At 38.5% G+C, this 21,218-nt stretch overlaps 1 protein-coding gene across 1 annotated transcript; it reads right to left on the bottom strand.

The window, feature by feature from the left end:
- Nucleotides 1-4,677: 4,677 nt before the first annotated feature.
- Nucleotides 4,678-19,756, bottom strand: LOC132303115 (lipoyl synthase, chloroplastic). Its single transcript, XM_059800203.1, has 7 exons — nucleotides 19,087-19,756; nucleotides 18,829-18,992; nucleotides 7,656-7,746; nucleotides 7,399-7,556; nucleotides 5,996-6,167; nucleotides 5,398-5,508; nucleotides 4,678-4,979 (listed from the first exon to the last, which is right to left on the bottom strand). Exons 1-7 carry the CDS (start codon nucleotides 19,531-19,533, stop codon nucleotides 4,908-4,910), a joined length of 1,215 nt encoding a protein of 404 aa, XP_059656186.1. The 5' UTR covers nucleotides 19,534-19,756; the 3' UTR covers nucleotides 4,678-4,907.
- Nucleotides 19,757-21,218: the final 1,462 nt, after the last annotated feature.

The following is a 21,218-nucleotide window of genomic DNA, read 5'->3' on the forward strand; positions in this document are numbered from 1 at the left end:
ATCTATCTGCTGCAAGAATCAAAAGTTCAAAACCCATATCGACATATCATTTCATATTGTTCGAAAAATCAAAACCCATATCTTTCTGTTTCCATCGCCAGCTGTTCCAGTTCGGGTTCGCCGTTCGCAAGCTTCAGCCGCTGTTCCAGTCCGAGTTCTGTAAACTACAATAATTCGTGTTAAGCCATTAATCACAAATTTACATGAATCCCATATCTTAGAACTTCATGATTTTCATATATCTATAATGCATAAATAAATACTAGTTAGATATAAATACCTCGATTCACGATATCAATTCTTGTTGAGATTAAATCCAACGTCCAAATCCTTTGGCCCAACAGGCAAATGTGGAAACTGGTTTCTCTCTCTTGGCCTTTTGTACACATAAAACTTTTACGTGTTGTTTCATTAATTGTACATAATTGATGGAGTATATGCACTTTTATAAAGGCAGAGAGAGGACCAGTTTTCCTTATAGTAACATAATTCTACTTTCTATCAAAGTAAGGAATAAAAAAGGAAAATACTTCTCCAATAAGTAATTACCAAAAAGGTAATTATAAGTTGACCAAAAATAAATAATATTAATTGATATCTATTTACTTACCCACCAAGTAATATGTCACATGTCCAAATCGTGTGGGCCATAATTAAATAAATAATCTTATAGGTTCAACAAGTGACCATTGATTCTGGCGAAAGCTAAGCTACATCCTGAGCTCCCGTGAACTGATCGACAGCAAGCTTCACGGCCTGCTTGCCTTCTCCGGTGACAAATCAGTGAACTCATCGACTTGCATTCGACTACGGTGAACAAAAACGGCAAGCTCTATTTCAGTTTTATGAGCTCACTGTTGCGTTTTTGCAACGGTGGGCCTAAGTAGCAAGGACATGTTGCTGAACTAAAGTGGGTTTTGCTGAAGAGGAATGCACCGAACTGACATAGGTTTTGCAGAAGCTTGGAGCTCACCGAAACTGGCCGGAGTGGACTTCACCGGAACTGGATATAGTCTTGGTAGGAAATACTGATAAACATTACCTTGTTTATTAGTCCGTCATCAACCAAGTTACTGCTAATACTCTTGAATAGTTCAAACAGTGCTTCAACTTCACTAACACTGACTGAGGAACAAGAAATCACATATAAGTTTTCTCTAGAAATCAAAATGAAACTGAAGTAAATACAGAAAAAAAAAAAAAAAAAAATACTCTGGTTTTCACTATTTAGCTTATATAACAGATTAATCTAAGAAGCTTTAGCCAAAACAATAATCAATCCTCAGATGATACTTAACTCAATAAATTCCAAAAGCCATCAAATTAAACAAGAATAATAAAATTTCACCATACTGACATAATAATTTTTATATTAAAAAAATAATAATAAATGAACTGAAACAAGAACTACTGGGTCCTCGTGTCCAGGAAATTGTTTTTTGCTATTGAATGAAAGCAGCCATTTACTGAAGAATAACAGCTTCTTCGGTGCACTACGAAACTAGTGCCTGATGTTGGGACTTCACTACAATATATCATCAAAACCATCTTACTGTTGGGTCTTCAATGAAATTTTTTGCTTCAACCCCAAGGTCAAAGCAGAGCCATCAAAATTCAAACACCATCATACAAAATGCACAATTGGTGAGTTTTTAAATTTCCCCCCATAGAATTGAAGCAGACATGGAGACAAAGAGAGAGAGTTTTTAAATTTTCTCCATAAAATTGAAGCAGACATGGAGAGAGAGAGAGAGGAATTGGGTTTAGGGGTGGGATCCTTAGATGCACAATTGGTGAGGACCTTTTATGCACAATTGGTGAGGGACAAAATGAGAAACAAAAGGGTAAAATGGGATTTTCAGTTTTATTTTTTGTAAAAAAGTGGTCAGAGGAACCAGTTATGCACTTTTTTAAAATTTTGTGGATTTGCATGCACACTTTTAAAAGGTAGGGGCTAGTTTTGCGCAAAGTCTATATATCAAGAGGGTTTTTTTGCACTTAACTCTTGAAAAAAAATTCATCCACTTTCAAACATTGCCAATTGGGTAATAAAAGAAAGGAGTGCTTCAATTTGGAAACTAATTTTTTTTACTGGAATTTTTTCTTTCGTGAACACAACCACACTCTCGATGTGTGTTGTGTGTATATATATATATATAATACATTGTGGGGAAGAAGAGTAAAGCAAGATGAGAGTGGGGCAAAGCCTGGGACGAGAAAGGACAACACGCTGGAGAATTTTGAGGGACAGCTCTGTAAATGGTATAATTGTTTTCCCAAAAAAGAGACCAAGAGAGAGAAAGGGTATGTGAAGGAGAGGAAGGGCACTTTGGTCATTAAGACATACTTTTATAAAATTCCATCATATTAAAAAAATTGACTTTAATTCCATCATTTTGACATAAGGCATCCATAATTCCATTTTTTAAAAATTATCCCTCTAATATTACTCTTTTGGATCAATGTTGGAATCCATTTGGATTTGAAATAGACTAATAGCACCTAGAATTACTATTTGAAAAATATATAAAAGATCATTGGGCCATGCGGGTTTTCCGGAATAATTATAACCCATCCCTTTAGTCAATTTAGTTCGGGATAGGTGAATTCTTATAGATCCATCCCTCGAAGGAACCGGACTTGATAATTTTTCATCATCCAGCTCCAGCAATTAGTGGTAATTTCTCTATTTCCCAAAGTGAGAGGGTGAGGGTTACAAGTTCCGTGGAAGTGAAAGGGTATATTTATATCCTATGTGCAATGAATTAGTAAACACTCTCATGCCGGTAAAGCATGTATTCTTTTTCTGACAAGAATGTTAGGGATTAATGGTTAAAGAGGGGGGAAGGGATCAAAGGGTGCAAAGGTTCAAATACGGGCTCTCGAATATGAAAAACAACTCAACCATTCGAACAACACCGCACTTACAAGTAATAGTTATTCAAGTATTCTAAATAAAGATTTTATTTTAATTTATATATATATATATATATATGCATATATTTATTATTATTATTATTATAATTATTTTGGGTTTGTTTGTCTGTATTTTTAAGTGTGATTGAATATCGTGGAACATAGCTGAATCATATGCTAAGTAGCATTCATCTCGAATCTTCAACCAACGCCAAATCTTCCTTGGCAAGAGCAAGCATGAACTTATTACAACAGAACACCGAATCCAATTTGTTTCACTCACCCTACCAGGGTCGTGAGATTCTGAAACATTTTGAGAGGTTTTTGGCGAATTTTCAAACACGAGGCCCTTTATACATAAAGTTTCATAGCGTAAAAAATTTCTAAGAATACAAAATTTTCATTAAAATGAGACTATAAGTACATAAAATATATTAATATTGAAAACACATAAAAATCAATTAAAGTGCTCTAATCAAGTTTCTCCAACATATCTTTTTTAATAGATATCATAGCGAATCCATTCAATCTCTCTTGTGACATCGTCGATCGTAAGTAAGATTTGATCAACTTCAACTTTAAAAAGTTTCTCTCAATAGATGAAACTGTAATTGAGATAGTCTATAATTTATTATTATATTTATTTTAATTAATTAATAAATCTTTTTATCTTTTCAGGTTATTTGTAATAAAAGATCAATTCCGAAATAAAAATGACAAACTTGTGAGAAACAGTTAGCAAGAACGTTTATATAATTTAAGTAGCGAAAGTTTGACACAAGAAACACCTCTTTTTTTATAGAAAAAAAACTGTGAGAGTCAATTTTTTATTTTTGGTGTTTTCTTCTTTCTGCAGGTGGATCTCAAAAATTCCAACTTTAGTTTATAATTTAGTGGCCCGGCCCAATATCCTTTTAATGTATTTTACCCAATTTCCTTTTAGAACCCACTAAGCCCATAACTTTTGGCCCAGTTTAGAGTTGGTGCAGTAAATGTCCACTGTAGCAAAAATTATTCCCGGTCCAGCAGTATTCCCAAAAAAAAAAAAAAAAAAAAAAAAAATCCTTGTTGAAGTCAATTGTTGAAACCGATTAGTGGGCCAGCCCAATTTCTTTTCTTTTTTCATTTAGGCCATTTAAATTATTTTTTACTTATTCCTTAAACAGCCTAGCTCAAATTCAGTCCCTAATGTTAGGGTAAGATTGCAACTATTTCTTTTCAAAGACAATGACAAATAGATTTCCTTATTATTCTGCTATCTTGATCAATAATGGTTTAATGTACTGTTATAAACAGGTCATAACAAAATGGCAAGAATATGCGGTACAATCGTCCATTGAAGAAATTTTTAAATGGTCTCGGGACCAGTGGTCCCGACCAAACTAATAAAAACTTACACATTTCCGATAAAATTGCTTACGGTGTCCAATGGTTATTGGCCATTTCACCTCGCTCCAAATAAGCATGATTTCCAGCTGCCGTAATTTGGGATATGGATATATAGACTTGATCCTAAACTCGTATCCTACACATTCATATGGGATTAAGGCAATGATATGATAATGATGACGCCGATGATTATCCTATACTTTGATCCCAAGTGTGAAGAAAAACATAAATTTTTGTACATAATAATATGAACAACTATGCATGATTAACTTTTTCCTAACCTTAAAATCTACTTAGGGCTTACAAATTTTAGCAGTCAACTTGTTTGGATATTGTCAAACTGAAGAATGATTCCAGTACTAGAGCACAGGATAATAAATAAGTAAATTAAATTAATAGAATCCTCAATGAAACAAATACATTTTGTAAAAGAAAATTTATCTATGCCCTAAAAAGATTTAGGTTCAAACTGGGAACTATCTATTCTGACTATTAACTGTTTATACTCTCAAATCCTGATCGTGACTTTTACCCATCAATATTGAAGTCCGTGATCGTACCAAGGAAAGAACATATAGCAGTGACAGAAAATGGCAGGCATGTTAGGAGTTTTTAGATCTTTCCTTCACCATGGTCTGAACAAAGAGCTCCCCTGCCCGGTATGAGGATCGAACCTGGAAAAGTCGATATAATAAGGTCAGGTAAAGATCTTGCAAGTGGGTTAGTGATAAAATGCAGGCTTCAAAAGTTACAAAAATGGAAATTAATTCTTTTACTCAATTGTGCCTGAACAAAGGTGGGTGATAATTTAAACTTTGGTTTGTTTTTTTCACAACAAATGAGTCAACTGCAGTCTTATCGATGATCAAATCAGTTTAGTACCATAAGGATCCAAGATGAATTGAAAATAATGAGTAATCTGAAATCTATATATTCTATCTGACCATTTTATTTTATTTGATTTTATTTTTGGAAAGTCTATCAGACCATTTTCACTCAGCCTACATGCATGTCTATCTAAACGGTCATTTCTGTGAAAATGAAAATAAAAGATCACTACCATCTGAGAGCAAATTAGATACAGAATTTTACCAGGGGTCCACTAGCCACATAACGGAAACCGATAGATTCTCCGTAATCTTTCCAGAAGGCAAATTTCTCCGGAGTAACATATTCTTTGACAGTCAGGTGCAATGGAGTTGGCTGCACAAACATAACACTTATTAATATTTATGTCCTCACATTGTTGGATAAAGCAAATGTGTTTTGCATGGACTTGTTCAGCCCATTAGGTGCCTGGGTTCTAGACAAACTTGAAGCATTTTGCTACTTGGGTACTGGACAAACTCGAAAAAAATTTTAACTTTAGAACTCCCGTGGGTGAGCAGCACCATTAAAGAAATGAAATGATTTAAGCTCAGCTGAAACCATCGGCCTGACCTTGATCTAAACTTCAGCTGAAATTATTCAACAAGGCAAGAATTTCAAGCTTCACAGGCATAAAAAAACATTTGCCAGAGGATACAAAACAATTTTGCAAAATCCATGGGCTTGGTCCCAACCCAGCCTCACCTCACCTTAAATTTCTGGACCTCTGAAAACTCAATCCCTTAACTCCCCGTGATGGGAGTCAACTAGATACCACAACACCAAAGACCAGTAATGGAATGCAATTCAGATATTAGCTCACCTGTAAATACTGTCCAAGTGTCAAAATATCAACATCTATGGCCCTCAAATCAGCCATGGTTTCCTTCAGTTCATCATCAGATTCACCAAGTCCTAGCATTATGGAAGATTTCGTTATCATACCCTCCTTACTGAGCTTTGCATGTTTTAGAACGGAAAAACTTTGATCGTACCTGCATCATCCAAAAAAAGATTTTAGCAATCAACTAAAGTAAATTTATTCTATAAATAAAAATATTCTATGGTATGGTTTCATAGGAAAATGGCATTTTATATTGATGTACATGATGAGTTGTAGGGGCATTGTTTGGTGCAGTGGTAAAAGGTTGGACTGATAAAAAGCAATAAACTGTGTTTGAGCTTGAGAGCAGCCACTTTTTGCAAGTAATGCCAAAAAGGTTTATCTCTAGTTTTCCCTCTCCAACACCCTGTGTAGGCAGGATGGATGTTAGGTAATGGCCTTTTTATAATGAGTTTATTTACAAGGGAAAAAATGTAACTTGAAACTATAAAATATTTAAGCACTAAAATAAAATTTCATTTAATATAATGGTGAGTGACAACTTTAATGGCAGCAATAATGAATGCCCGAAATCTTAGCAGAACCATGGAAGAAAAGGGAATCCAACAATCTTTAATAGTTCAGGCAAGCCAAGGGTTGTTCGAGCTCCGTTCCTTTTTGAAAATGGCTTAGAAGGTATGTTTCAAGCTCACTTTTTAATTATTAAACATACCTGCTATGAGCCTTTTGGGGAGCCTAGCCCCTAATATTGATGACTAGCACATTTTAACATGCAATAATAATGTGAAAGTCAATTAGATTGTTTAAGTTCTGTGAAATAAAGACAAATGACCATGCCTGTTAAGGAGTGACAGCTTAAGTTGGATCTCCATGAGAACAGGGGGAAATAAATCTGAATGCAAGAAGACATAAATCTGGATGCAATCTCAAAGAAGAGAGGCTAAGCAAGTTGGCAACAAGTCAATAAGTCTGCATGCAAACTCAAAGACACAACTTAAGGAACCTTATTGTCCACGGGGATTTCTTACATTCCAGTTCTAGAACGGACTGAAAGAACTAAAAATAAAGTTAAAGATTAGAAAAACTGCAAAAAGGAGGTTGGTTAGAAACATTCTTGTGGGTGCAGATAGTAATCATTCATCGAGTTATCTGGGTGTATATTTGGTAAACCACTAGTAAGGTAGCACTGAGACTTAAAAGATTTACTCATGATAAATGTAAATCTGCAAATTATTTAATTGAAGACATCCGGTAATCCAATTATTTATCCTAAAAATTAGCTAAGGATTGCCTGAATGAAATTTAAATTTGTAATAAACAAGTGAAAAGTATAACTAATTGTTTGATTGGACCAGAAGAGAGATGACTCAACTACAACTCACCCTGCCCGGGGATCTCTGACAATACGCTGGAGTCGTTTCACAGTCTCTATGTTGTGGGCAAAAACATCTAATCCTGAGTGTACCAGAGCCGTTACAGCATTTAAGTCACCTCGAAAATCAGAGGTTAAACATTCAACCATAATATCAGGCTTGAGTTTCTGCCCAGAGAGAAACAAATGCAAATTAGATTTTCTTTTTGCAATCCAATATTTTTTTCATAAAGAACTTCACAAATAAAAAGTCAGAGAAATGCAGACCTTCATAGCTTTGACAGTTTGAGCAAAATGACTACTCCCACCATCAGGTAAGTCATCACGATCAACACTGGTTAGAACAATGTAATCCACACTGCAAAAATATGGAACCAAAAAAGCTAATCATAACATCAACAACATCCATAGTTCAACCTGCACAAAGATGTAAAGCAAAAACAATTTAACTAGAGGAGGTTGCACAACCTATAGGCCATTACTTAGACTTACTGTGCAGGTTACTAGGAGGAGAAGACTGAAGCAGACCTAAACATTAACATTTCCGCAGAAAGTGACTGCTTTCGGACTTGAATACGGATCCTCACACTTGTCAACCTGAGGTTTTACCATGAGACACGCTATGTACATTTATAGTTCTAGGTTATATAATCTTTCATTTTGAAATAGGAGTATATTGAATTGCTTGAATTTACTATTTCACATTCAAGATAAATTCAAGATAGTGCAATAATTTGGACGTCTTATTAGTGGAGACCGAAAAGTAGAGATTAAATAGGTGACTTAATATTACAATGTAAGGGAAAATTAAAGATATTGTTCCAAATGCTAATGTATTGGAAGAACAAAAGAAAAACTTAAGTTCTTTCATTTTCAAGACCAAGATAACTTTCATCATCACATTGTCAACAATCTTTAATAATATTTATATAATCAGAGGAAGTTGACCTTTACTTTGATACCATTGACATTTATTATCAGACAATAGAACATGACTTCACATGATTTTATATATTTATTTATCCATTTTCGTATAAAACATATCACATGATTTTGACCTAAGAAGCACGGATACGAATTCGGGACATGGATACGACATGGCGCAGACACAAAGACAAATCAAATTGTAAAAAATTAAGATAAGGACATCGTGGGGACACGAGTCACACGACGACTAATAAATATATCTTTTTAAATATATATGATCTGTATTTTATGAGAAATATTATCTTTCATAATGATGAAAATTTCACAAATCATAATATTTCACAAGCTATAAAAATAATTAGTTTATGGTATAAGGAACTACACAATTGAATATATTCCACAACAAACCAACAGATCAATGACCTAGTCGTACCAAACCTCTACTTCCCAAAGGGAGGTCAAGGGATCGAGCCTCAATGGAGGCATGTGTGTGTGAGTACCAACTAAGAAAAAAAATATATACTCCACAACAACAATAACAATTGTTTTTAGTGATAAAGGTCTCAAGTAGATCAAGTTGTTTGGCCTCCCTTTGCATCTCTGGTGTCATGCTTTGTTCGTTGAAGTGGGAGAGCTTTGGAGTGGATATGTGAGATCTGATGCGGATGAGACAAGGGATGCCGAAAGCGTTCGGATAACAGTGAGATCCGGCCGTAAATGTCCAAAGTTCGTGTTTATTAATGACGACACCTTCTGTTACAAGGTCACGATTTGGGAAGAAATCTCGCCGGAGCTTGTTCCTTCAACAGAGAGTCTTGAAGGTAGTGACGGATCTCATCTTATGTCGGAAGAGAAATGGAATGAGATTCTCAGTAAAGGAAGAGAGAGGAAGGAGGGGGGGGGGGGGGGGGGGGTGTTCTCTCAGCAGAAGGATCGCGAAATTCAACAAGCAGTGAAGTACATAGGAGGTAGAAGACAAAGTGATCTTCACGTGCCAGCCAAATGCGTCGTTGATGAGCAGATAAGGAGTACACGTGAAGATCGACGAGGTGCTCCTCCTGATTCGGCCTTATCCTTATCTCTTGATGATAAGGTAGGGGAGGATTTGTCTTTTTAGGCTGAGGATGGCGGTGTGATGGGCTAGAAGATGTCTAGACAGGCTAGGACTGGGCCTGGTCTTAATCTTGGGCTTATTCAGCCTAAACCCAATAGAGCGAATTTTGGTTCTAGGCCTTTTCGATGGGTACAGAAAGGGCCACTTAAATTAGGGCCAAGTGGGCGGATTCAGGTTGGGCCTATTAGATCTGGGCCTAATAGAAGGGTGCGAAAAGGGCCAAACTCTTTATTTGTCTCTGGCCCTAAGCCATTTAAAGAAGTACAAGCCCATGCTAAGCCTTCGACTCATTTGCTGAAACCCGAGCAGAGGATGATGGATGTCGGTCGCCATGGATCTCGGTGGACTCGGAATGAAAAACAGAAATGGGTTGCACGAGCTCACACTTCATTTTCAGGTTTGAGTTCTGATCATTCTCAAAATGCTCTCTCTACTTCTACTTCTTCTTCTTCGGGTGGAGAGGTGAATAATAGGGATGTTGTGGAGGATGTTTCGATTCAACATAGGGGTCTTATTGGGTCTTCAGGTTAATGGTGTGATGGGTAAGAGTTGGATGTCTCAAAAGCCACAACTAGGAGTGTGGGTTGTTTCAATGGAGTGACAGTTTGCGTTGAGAAAGATCTGCACTTCAAGTTGAATAATGACTTAGCTGTAGCTCTGCTTAAAGAGCTTCGGCTCTTTGCTGCGTTTGAAGGTTTGAACAGTCAATCATTTGCGAATGAGGTGATTTTGTCAACTGAACATGATGATTCGGAAACAAAGGGGAATATGCAGTTAGGAGTGCTTGATGTTCCTTCTCAGCAACACCGTTCTAAAGATTCTTTTTTCGGGACGGATTTTGATCAATCTGAAGTGGATTTAATGGAACCTTTAGCAGTTGTACGGCCAAATTGTTTGGAGACGACCACTGATCTGGGCATGGAATGGGTTATCAAGAATATTGGAGCAGTAAGTGAAGCTTTGGGTGTCTCTTCAGAAGGGTATGAGGAACAAACCTTGTCTATTCTTCACGAAATTGTTGCAGGAAATGGTAGTACTGAACCTAATCGTGGCACAAAAGAAATCAAAGTCATAAATTCACATCGGAAAGGCGAACAGGAAGTGAAGAATCTGATTTCTTGTGTTAATTATGACGGGAAGAATGGGACGACCAAAGAAAGGGGAAGAACCAGAAGTGGTAAACGGGGAGGAGGAGGACAATTGATCGTTTTTGGTTCTACATGAAGCTACGACTTATAACATGGAATGTTCGGGGTCTAAATGATCCAAAAAGAAAAAGAGTTGTTAAGGTAGCTTTGAGGAAGTGGAGTGCTCATGTTGTTTGCTTATAGGAAACTAAGATGGCTGCTATTACCGTTGAGATTGTCAGGAGTCTTTGGGGAGGTAGGTTTGTGGAATGGGAAGTGCTGAACGCAACAGGCACTTCAGGTAGTATTCTTCTCATGTGGGATCGTAGGTGGCTGTCAAGTTTGAATTGTTAGAAGGGTATTTTTTCTGTGTCTTGTTTGCTTCAGATGGAGGAAGACAATTTCAGATGGGTGTTTTTAGGTGTTTATGGGCCTGTTACTGATAGTGATAGACCAGTCCTGTGGAAAGAGCTTTGCTATGTTAAGGATTTATGGTCATTGCCTTGGTGTTTAGGTGGGGATTTTAATTTTGTTAGGTCCCCATTTGAGAGGTCCAGAGGGGGCAGGTGGTCCTCAGAAATGACTATGTTTTCAGAATTCATTGATAGTAATTTCCTCATTGACCTACCATTGGAAGGAGCGGCCTTTACTTGGTCTAATGGTAGGGAACCGATTACCTTTTCCCGGTTGGATAGATTTCTGATTTCTAGGGCGTGGGAAAAGCATTTCCCGGATGTCTCTCAGGCTGTTCTGGTTAGAGTCACATCTGATCATGTGCCTTTAGTTCTTGATTATGGTTCAGTCTTGGTGGGAGGAAGCGAATTTCACAGGCTCTGCCAGTTATGTGTTAGCTAGAAAGTTTCAGTTTCTTAAAACTGAGTTAAAGAGGTGGAATAAAGAAGTGTTTGGGAATCTTGAATGGAAGAAGAATAGAGTTCTTGCTGATATTGCTGAGCTCAATCGTCTTGATGAGGTGGGACGGAGTGGGGAATCATTACGCTCTAAAAGAGCCTCTTGGCAAGCGGTTTTTGCTGAGATTGCTCTTATGGAGGAGATTTCGTGGCGCCAGAAGTCTCGGGCTTTGTGGTTAAAAGATGGGGATCGTAATACAAAATTCTTTCATAGACTTGCCAACGCTCACAGAAGATGTAATCACATCGGGCGTATCCGGGTCAATGGTTCTGAGTTATGGAGGGAGGACGAGGTGCACAGGGGGATCGTTTCTTTTTATCAGCAGCTCTACACTGAGACTTTGGATTAGAGACCTACTCTTGATGGTCTTCCTTTTAATTCTATTCTTGCGTTGGATAGTGATAGGATTGAGATTCCATTCACGGAGGAGGAAGTGCTTAAGGCACTTTCTAGTTGTAACAGGGACAAAGCTCCAGGGCCAGATGGGTTTACTATGCGGTTTCTTGAGGAGAGTTGGGAGGTGGTGCGAGCTGAGGTGATGGACACCTTTCAGGATTTTTATTCTCATGGCACATTGAGAAATCACTGAACGTATCTTTCATTGCTCTCATTCCCAATTAGCTTAATTGGATGTTTATATAAGCTTATTGCCAAGGTTCTTGTCTCCAGGATGAGTAATGTTTTGGATGGTCTCATTTCAGAATCACAGAATGCTTTTGTTGGTGGGAGGCAGATTTTGGATTCTGTTCTTATTACAGGGGAATGTGTTGACTCTAGATTAAAAAGTGGGGTTCCCGGCGTTTTGTGTAAGCTTGATATCGAGAAAGCTTATGATCATGTTATTTGGAAATTTGTTCTGTATCTGCTTAGGAGGATGGGGTTTGGTGACAGGTGGATAAAATGGATTGAAACTTGTATCTCGTCAGTTATGTTTTCTGTGCTCGTGAATGGTTCACTTGCGGGTTTTTTTGCTAGCTCGCATAGTCTGCGACAAGGAGACCCATTATCGTCTTTTCTTTTCCTTATTATCATGGAAGGTCTGAGCAGATTAATGAGAAAAGCGGAAGATTTGGGTTACATCAGGGGTTCAGTGTTGGTAAAGATGTTGAACATCAGATGCAGATCTCCCATTTGTTGTTTGCAGATGATACTTTGGTTTGTGATGCTGAAATTTCTTAACTTAGATATCTGAGGTGCATTCTTGCTTGCTTCCAAGCGGTTTCTAGGTTAAAGATTAATGTTGGAAAGAGTGTGCTTGTCCCAGTGGGGGTTGTTCCAGATATTTCCTCCTTAGCTGCTATCCTAGGGTGTGGAGTTGGTGCTTTTCCTCTTCCTTACTTAGGATTGCCTTTGGGAGTTTCTTCTACACGAGTTGGGAATTGGGATCCAGTGATTAGTAGATATGAGAAAAGATTAGCAGGATGGAAAAAGCGGTATCTATCTAAGGGGGGCAAAGTCACACTTATTAAGAGTACTCTCTCATCCCTTCCTACCTACTTTTTATCTTTGTTTCAAGTTCCATGCTTTGTTGTTGAAAGGATTGAAAAAACTCAGAGCGATTTTCTCTGGGGTGGAAGGGGAGAGGAGTTTAAGTATCATCTTGTTAATTGGGATCATGTCTGCCAACCGTTCAGGTTAGGCGGGTTAGGCATTCGAAAAATCGTTCTTTTTAATCGTGCTCTCTTGGGAAAGTGGTTATGGAGATTTGGAAAGGAACGCCATCGTTAGTGGAGAAGAGTTGTCTCGTGTCGTTTTGGTGAGGAGAGTGGGGGTTGGTCATCTCTTCCAGTCACTATTACAGGAGGCGTTGGTGTATGGAAATTCATTCGGAAGGGCTGGGATGTTTTCTCCACACACATTAGATTCAAAGTTCATGAGGGCAGACATGTCCGTTTTTGGGAGGACCTTTGGTGCAGAGATCAGTTGTTGTCTCACTCCTTTCCTAGACTTTACAGTATTGCAACCAATAAGCATGTCTACGTGATTGATTGTTATCAACTTGATAACAATGGAGTTACGTGGGATGTGCGGTTTAGGCGCCCCTTTCAGGATTGGGAAATGGAGGAAGCTTGTGTTTTTTTTGGATACGTTGTATAGGCAGAAGGATATTGGCAGAGGGTGTGATGGTATTTTGTGGGTTCCTTTAGCTCATGGTAGGTATGGTGTCCGATCCATGTTCTTGTGTTTGTCTAATTTCGTTGGTCACAAGTTTCCTTAGAAGTTTGTTTGGCGTTCTAAAGCTCCTCTTCAAATCGCATTCTTCGTTTGGACAGCCACATTGGGAAAGATTTTGACATTGGACAATTTGAGAAAGAGAGGCAACATCATTGTTAATTGGTGTTGCTTATGTAAAGTTGATAGTGAATCCTTGGATCATATCCTTTTGCATTGTCTTGTGGCGTATGATTGTTGGAGCTTTATTTTTTGCATGTTTGGCCTTTTTTGGGTAATGCCTAAGCACTCCTCACAATTGATTAACGCTTGGAGAAGGTGTCCTGTTAAAGAACAAGCTCGTGATTATTGGAAGATTGTTCCACTTTGTGTCTGGTAGTGTTTGTGGCGTGAGAGAAATAACAGATCCTTTGAAGGAAAAGAATCGTCTTTAGCTAATTTAAAAATTCATATTCTTCGTTCTTTGTTCTGTTATGTAAGAGGAAATGCATGCTCCTCGATTGATGATTTCTTTGATCTCTTGGATTCTATTGGTTCTTAAATCTTTTTTCTTCTTGTATTAGGGACGCGTTCCCCTTTTGAACGTTTTTCTAATATATTTTTACTTATCAAAGAAAAAAAAACAATAACAATTGTTTTTAAACCAAAATTTTTAATTAATTTTTCATGACCAACATATTATTAAAAATGTTCAAAGAAGTCATCATATTTACACTAACCCCACCTTCTTTTAAAAATTCTTAAAACTCCCTAACAATGCAATATGCGTGTCGGACACATGCTCATGGCATGTTCACTTGTTGTGTTGTGTCCACAGCGTGATCAGAAAAAAAAAAAAACCGTATGGCCATGTCTGACATGTGTCGGCCTCCGACAAAAATTCTTTGACCTTTAGGTGAGTCCGTAATTCTTAGATTCTGAATATAAAGTTGAAGATATCGATCACAAATGGGTATCATAAAGACACACACTTATCTAAAAAGTGAATAGTTTAAGAATGAAAGCTTCAGTAATAGAGTTCAGAAAGAAGTCAACCCTATTAAACATTTCACAATCAACACGAGTGATCCTAACCAAACATAACCTATTTACACTACCACTAGTGAGACAGATTCTAACGCATAACTTCGAACTGTTTTTGAACCTGATTTTTAAAAGCTCAAGCACTTAAGGCTGTCAATCACTTAAATATAAAAGAGCAAAAGTCCACAGGGAAGTCAGAAGAATTAGCAATTTGTTGTCTACTATCATCACTGCTTATTACCGAAACCATGCATGACTATCTCCATTACCTGAATCATCACTTCGAACCCACAAATAGCATGCTAATGTAACTTCAAGGCGATGTTAGTCGAGATGTCTCTATTTTAATTCACATACTGCTTCACTAAAAACCTTTGATTGACATCAATAATTTACTTTTCTACAATTTTTTAGTATTGCGATTGCAAGTTTCTAAAATTGCTTCTCCCAAATAAAGTTCAAGAAAATGTCTTCTGGTGTAATTTTAAGTAAGTATCCTGTTAGGTTAATAGGACTTAGGTTGGCATATTTTGCTATCAAAACAAGAGTGTAATTTTTACTTTTCGTTATAGTTAGATTTTTGAAAGTTGGTGTCAAGTTAGATACCTCTTGCCCAAGAAGAGAATTGAGAATAAAGCTACAGCAAAAAGCAAAATGGTAAATCTTCAATGCCAAGGGTGCAAAGGTAATTTGACACATGTATATGCACTCACCAAATCAGGGTTCATGCATTCATCCATATCAATTAGGACTTCAATAAATTCATGCTATGATTTGGAAAATCCATTTTGATATGCATTATAACTTTATAAGTTTTTGAAAACTTTTTTATTTGAAAATTTCTAAGCAAAGCTGTATAGGGCACTTTGATTATTCGACAAATCAATTGAAGGCTATTGAATACATGTCGATCAATGACATGGGAACTCAATAAATCGAACAATTTGGAAACAAAGTTTCCTTTTGTGATTAAAACACTAAAACCCTAATCTCTTTACTACTATAATTAATTTATATATGCCTCATTACTTAAAAAAGCAAAGAGATACAGACAATACAATAGAGAGCAATATATTATGTGAGGTTATTTTTGAGCGCATATAATTTTATTTTTCATTCAATCATCCTACATATAAATTGGTGAGTGCTTATTCATGTGTTGACAATATATTCCTGCTAAGATGAATTGAAGTTCAACATGAACAACCTATTCATATGAGATTGGTCTGGACGACTGGTCCAAAGATTAAAAAGCTACTGAAGAAGCAGATTGTGGAATCTGTTGACAGAGCAAACTGTGTCCGAAGATTCTGATAGTCTGAATTTGGTGGATTAGTCTGTTTCAAGTGGTAACTAGAGCTTTTTTGTTTTTGAACTGTAAACCTAATTTAATATGTATAGTGGATTTTATTTGGCTGCTGTAGGTCCCATGTTTTTTCCCTTTGGGGTTTCAACGTAAAAATCTGTGTGTCCATTTTGCATGCACTTTATTGCTTTACTTTATATATGATTGATGTGATATGTTCATGGCATGATGGATTGATAGTTTTTTAGTTTATTGTTCTAATTATGTTCAAATTATTGGTAATTTATTTAAATGTGAAAAGTAGTTATAGTTAGTTAAAACAGCCTACAAGACCTATTCAGTCTTCCTTTAATCTAGATTACTGGCCTCGTGCTAACTGTCTAACAGAGGCTAGAGTTTAGGTCCTCATTCTATCAATTGGTATCAGAGCAAGTTGCTCAACTTTAGTGTGTAGATCATGGTCGGGTTTAAGGAAGGTGGTTCCATATCTAGACCTATACAGTTTGATGGATCAAAATAAAGTTATCAGAAAGCATGTATGAGAGCTTTTCTTAAATCTATGGATGAAAAGGTCTGGTTAGCTGAAAAGGATAGCTGGACACGATATTCTAAAGATGGAATCTCAAAGCCTAGTATGAACTGGTCAAAAGATGAAATTGATGAGGCCAATTATAATTCTAGAGCATAAAATGCACTCTTCACAGTCACTCCTACTGAGTTCTCTTCTCTAAGATAAAAAAAACTGCATTTAGGGAAGGAAACTTGGGGAATTCTTGAAAAAGTACATGGATGGACTACTCTTGCTAAGATCTCTAAGCTTCAGATGCTAACTACTAAATTTGAAAATCTTAAAATGGAAGATGGTGAGACTTTAATGAATTCTATGCTAACTTGAATGATATAGTTAGTAGCAGAAATGTACTAGGAGAAAAGATCCCAGAAAATAAAGTTGTTAATGAAGGATTTTTTATGAAGGCCTACTCACCGAAGGACTTTTGATATTAGGAAGCTCCAGACACACTGCCTAAATCAGCAGAGAAGACCTATTCACCCCCCTTTAGACCTCGCTGTCACAAAGTAATTCCTAAGACGCTTGGAGGATGGAAGACACGCATGCTGGTTGGCAAAGAACAGAGTTTGACTGGGAATGGTTCCAGGGAAGGGGCGTGCAGGAGCACAGGATGGTACCTCTTCAGAATTCGGGCAAGTCGACTCGGTTGAGTGCGAGGAGCTTGTCGCTGGTCGTGGACTTGACTATGAAGAAGGGAGTTGGCCATCCCTGCACAAACAGGTCGGGAGCTGGAGCCGTTCCCCTGACGAGGCCAAGGCAGGCCGAAACCAGTCAGCATGTATCCTTGGGAGGGCAGGTCGTGGTGGCTGACCAGGGCGCTTGCGCAAGCTGAAGCAACGCCTTGGTGCCGCACGAGCCGTGCCGCTGCGCCAAATCTCTAGGCCTGTGACAAATGGTATCAGAGTAGGACGTGGGGTAAAGCACGGTGGGGTGCCCCCTTGTCGGTCCGGGGGTCAGAGAATGAAAACGGTGCACTGAAGCTGCGTCGATGAGGAGGAATCAATGCAGTTGGAGGGGAGAGCCTCCATCTCCCCAGGAAGACGCGTCTGTTGAAGTTGCGCACTGGAGGGCCGAAGGGCCGCGAGCACCAAAGTTCGTGCTTAGTCCTTGGGTGATGCAAACCATAGTGAAGGGCGAGCATCAAGTCGGCAAAAGGCCCTTGCTTGCTCGGGATGTCGCGGAGGCGGCATGACGGAGAAGAGTCACGTCCTTGAGGAGTGGACGTCCCCTTGGTCCGAGGCCTATCATTGGGCGAGTGCAGTGCAGGGAGCTGCACAAGGACGCGATGGTGGGAAGGCGAGCATACCGCATGGAGGCAGACTTTGGAAGGGAGTGGACGCAGTAGTGAAGCGCCACACTGCGACGAGGGCGTCGCAGGATTTGGGTGGGGGAGAATGTCACGAAGTGATTCCTAAGACGCTTAGAGGATGGAAGACACGCATGCTGGTTGGCAAAGAGCAGAGTTTGACTGGAAATGGTTCCAGGGAAGGGGCGTGCAGGAGCACAGGATAGTACCTCTTCAGATTTCAGGCAAGTCGACTCGGTTGAGTGCGAGGAGCTTGTCGCTGGTCGTGGACTTGACTATGAAGAAGGGAGTTGGCCATCCTTGCACAAACTGGTCGGGAGCTGGAGCCGTTCCCCTGACGAGGCCAAGGCAGGCCGAAACCAGTCAGCATGTATCCTTGGGAGGGCAGGTCGTGGTGGCTGACCAGGGCGCTTGCGCGAACTGAAGCAACGCCTTAGTGCCGCATGGGCCGTGCCGCTGCGCCAAATCTCTAGGCCCGTGACATCGCGCTATCTATCAAAGTCTAAGGTTTCGATCCTCGAACTTAGGAAGCTCTGGACACACTACATAAATCAGCATAGAAGACCTATTCACCCCCCCTTCAGACCTTGTGCTATGTATCAGAGTCTAAGGTTTCGCTTTTCAAACTATTTAATCCCTTTTGGTTCTCTACTCTCCATTTCTTGTTTGGTTCAGTGGTCAAAGCTCGGACTCTCCAAGTGTGAAAATGCAGGTTCGAATCTTGAAAGCAGTCACTTTATGCAATTGTTGCTAAAGGTTAAGCATGTATCTGATTTAGCCCTTCAACAACCCTTCTGACCCTCAAGTTCTTGTTTGGTATATTTTTGTTTTTACTACATTATAGTTACAACTTCAAAATGAGGTTCTTTTGTTCTCCTATATATTCAAAGACAAATCATTTCTAGCGTGCTCAAAGCATGTACCTATTTTTCCATGATTAAAATAAGAAATCAAAATAAAACAAGAAGTTCTTAACACATACCCCCAACTAGCAATAGCCTTAGCAGTGTTCTCTGGTTCCATTGGATCAGGTGGTGCAGGGTTCCTGCTGGTTTTCACAGCACAAAATCTACAGCCACGGGTGCAAGTATCCCCAAGAAGCATGATTGTGGCAGTCGCAATACCATCCCCACCTCCATTCCAACACTACCCAAAACATTCCAAGTATAAATTGATTATTCTGTTATATACACTGAAATTCACACACACATACACACACATTTGGTAGAGAGTAAGGTACCTCTCCAATGTTGGGGCATTGGGCTTCCTCGCACACAGTATTGAGCTTCAAGTGGGACAAAGACTCCTTCACCTCCTGAAACCTCTCTCCTTGGGGTGCTCTCTGTCGCAGCCACTCCGGCTTCTTCACGTTCGGATCTCTGCCTGTGTATGGTCCCATTCCCATCCCATCCTTTGCCGGCGCAGCATTCCCAGCCACTGCCGCCGCTGCCGCAGTTGAAGACGACGACGACGATGATAATGTTTTGCTCGTATAATTTTTGGAAAACCCAATTGATTTCAATTCGAGCTCATTCTTTGAAGAAGAAGAAGAAGAAGAAGATGATGATGATGAATTAAGATATTTACACACAAAATTAGATCTCGAATGATGATTATAATCAATAGGTTTGGAAATTGGAGTCGAAGACGAGATTGCAAGAGAGGAAGAAAGAGAGTGATGAATCATTTTCAAATTCTTTCCTCTTAAAAGAAAAGTTGATTCAATCAATCTGAAAACTTGGGTTCTTCTTCCTCTCTTACAATCAAAAGTTGTTAGGGTTTTAAATATTAAATCAAGTGGCCTTCTCTATTTACATCTTCATTGAAATCTCCGTCCAAAGCAGACCTGTTGGGTTGGTTCATTTCATTTGTTTTGTTGATTACTCTAGTTGCTCGTCACGATGCCCTGTTTGGACTCTACCAAAGTCCCAACCAAGGAAGGATTAGCCTTGTTGGCAGTGGCTGGTAGGTAAAGTTCGTTTACCCAGCTAGGCATCACATTCGGATTGTTTGTAGTTATTTATTTATTTATTATTTTTAACTCTAATAAATAGTGTTTAATACTCGTACACAATTAGTTACCAGGTGAATGCCATCATAGCCCAAACAGTCATCTCAATTATCCTTGGAGTATCTCCAACGGGCCATTCGAATATGTGACATCCGAATTTTTCAATAGTTACGCATTTTTCATAGTCACGTCAGTATTTTAAAATCTTCAAATTTTAGCTATTTTAGAATTTCTAATGGTAAATTTTCACTCTCCAAAAAAATTAATATTTTAATATTTTTAAAATAAAAAAAAAATTTAATTTTTTCCTAACAGCTATATTTTTCATCTTATATAAATAACCATTTGTTCATCTCATCATTATTACATTCATCTCAACTTATTCTAGCAAAATATCAATTCACATCTCCTTTAATCTCGAAATTCCAATGGCTTCCTCGTCACGATTTTTTCCTTTGTCAGGCTATAATTTATCATCTTCTTCATTATCCTCTTCAACAGATAACCTTATTGATGCAATGATTAAACATAGTTAAGACCCTTTTTGTTCGATTTTGAATTCAGTTAACCCAGAGATAGTAGAGTAAGTTTTAAAACCGCATAAGAGGCGATACATTCATCGTGATCGAGAGGGAAGCCACCATCAACTAATGAAAGACTACTTTGGCGAGAATTGCACATATCCACCGGAGTACTTTCACAGACGATTCAGGATGCGACGAAAACTATTTCTTCATATCCTGAATGATGTTAAAACTTATGACGACTACTTCATCCAAAAAAGGGATGTAACAGGTTGTTTGGGGTTGTCTTTTATATAAAAGATGACAACTACAATACATATACTCACATATGGTTGTACAGCTGATCATTGTGACGAGTATATTAAAATCGGCGAGAGCACTGCCATTGAAACCCTAATGACATTTTGTAAGGTTGTTATTGGTGTGTATGGGGAAGAGTACATGCACCCACCCAACGAAGCCGACATAGCACGACTACTTCAAAAAAGGGAGGAGAGAGGATTCCCGGGTTTGCTTGGTTCTATCGACTATATGCACTGGGAGTGGAAGAATTGTCCAGTGGCATGGCATAACACGCACAAAGGACGCCCTTATATGCCTACGCTCATATTGGAGGCGGTTGTCCCAAAAGATTTGTGAATCTGGCATGCATTCTTTGGAATGCCTGGTCCACACAATTATATTAATGTGTTATATCATTCTCCGGTATTCAACAGATTCGTTACTGGCCAAATTCCTCCGGTTAATTTCGTTGTGAATGGCCATTACCATAGAATGGGGTATTATCTATCTGATGGTATATACCATAAGTGAGCAATTTTGATGTAGACCATCCCG

This window comes from Cornus florida, unplaced genomic scaffold (genome assembly GCF_030987335.1).
Source record: "Cornus florida cultivar Cherokee Brave unplaced genomic scaffold, ASM3098733v1 CherokeeBrave_3.0.0_Hap2_Chr04, whole genome shotgun sequence".
NCBI lineage: Eukaryota > Viridiplantae > Streptophyta > Magnoliopsida > Cornales > Cornaceae > Cornus > Cornus florida.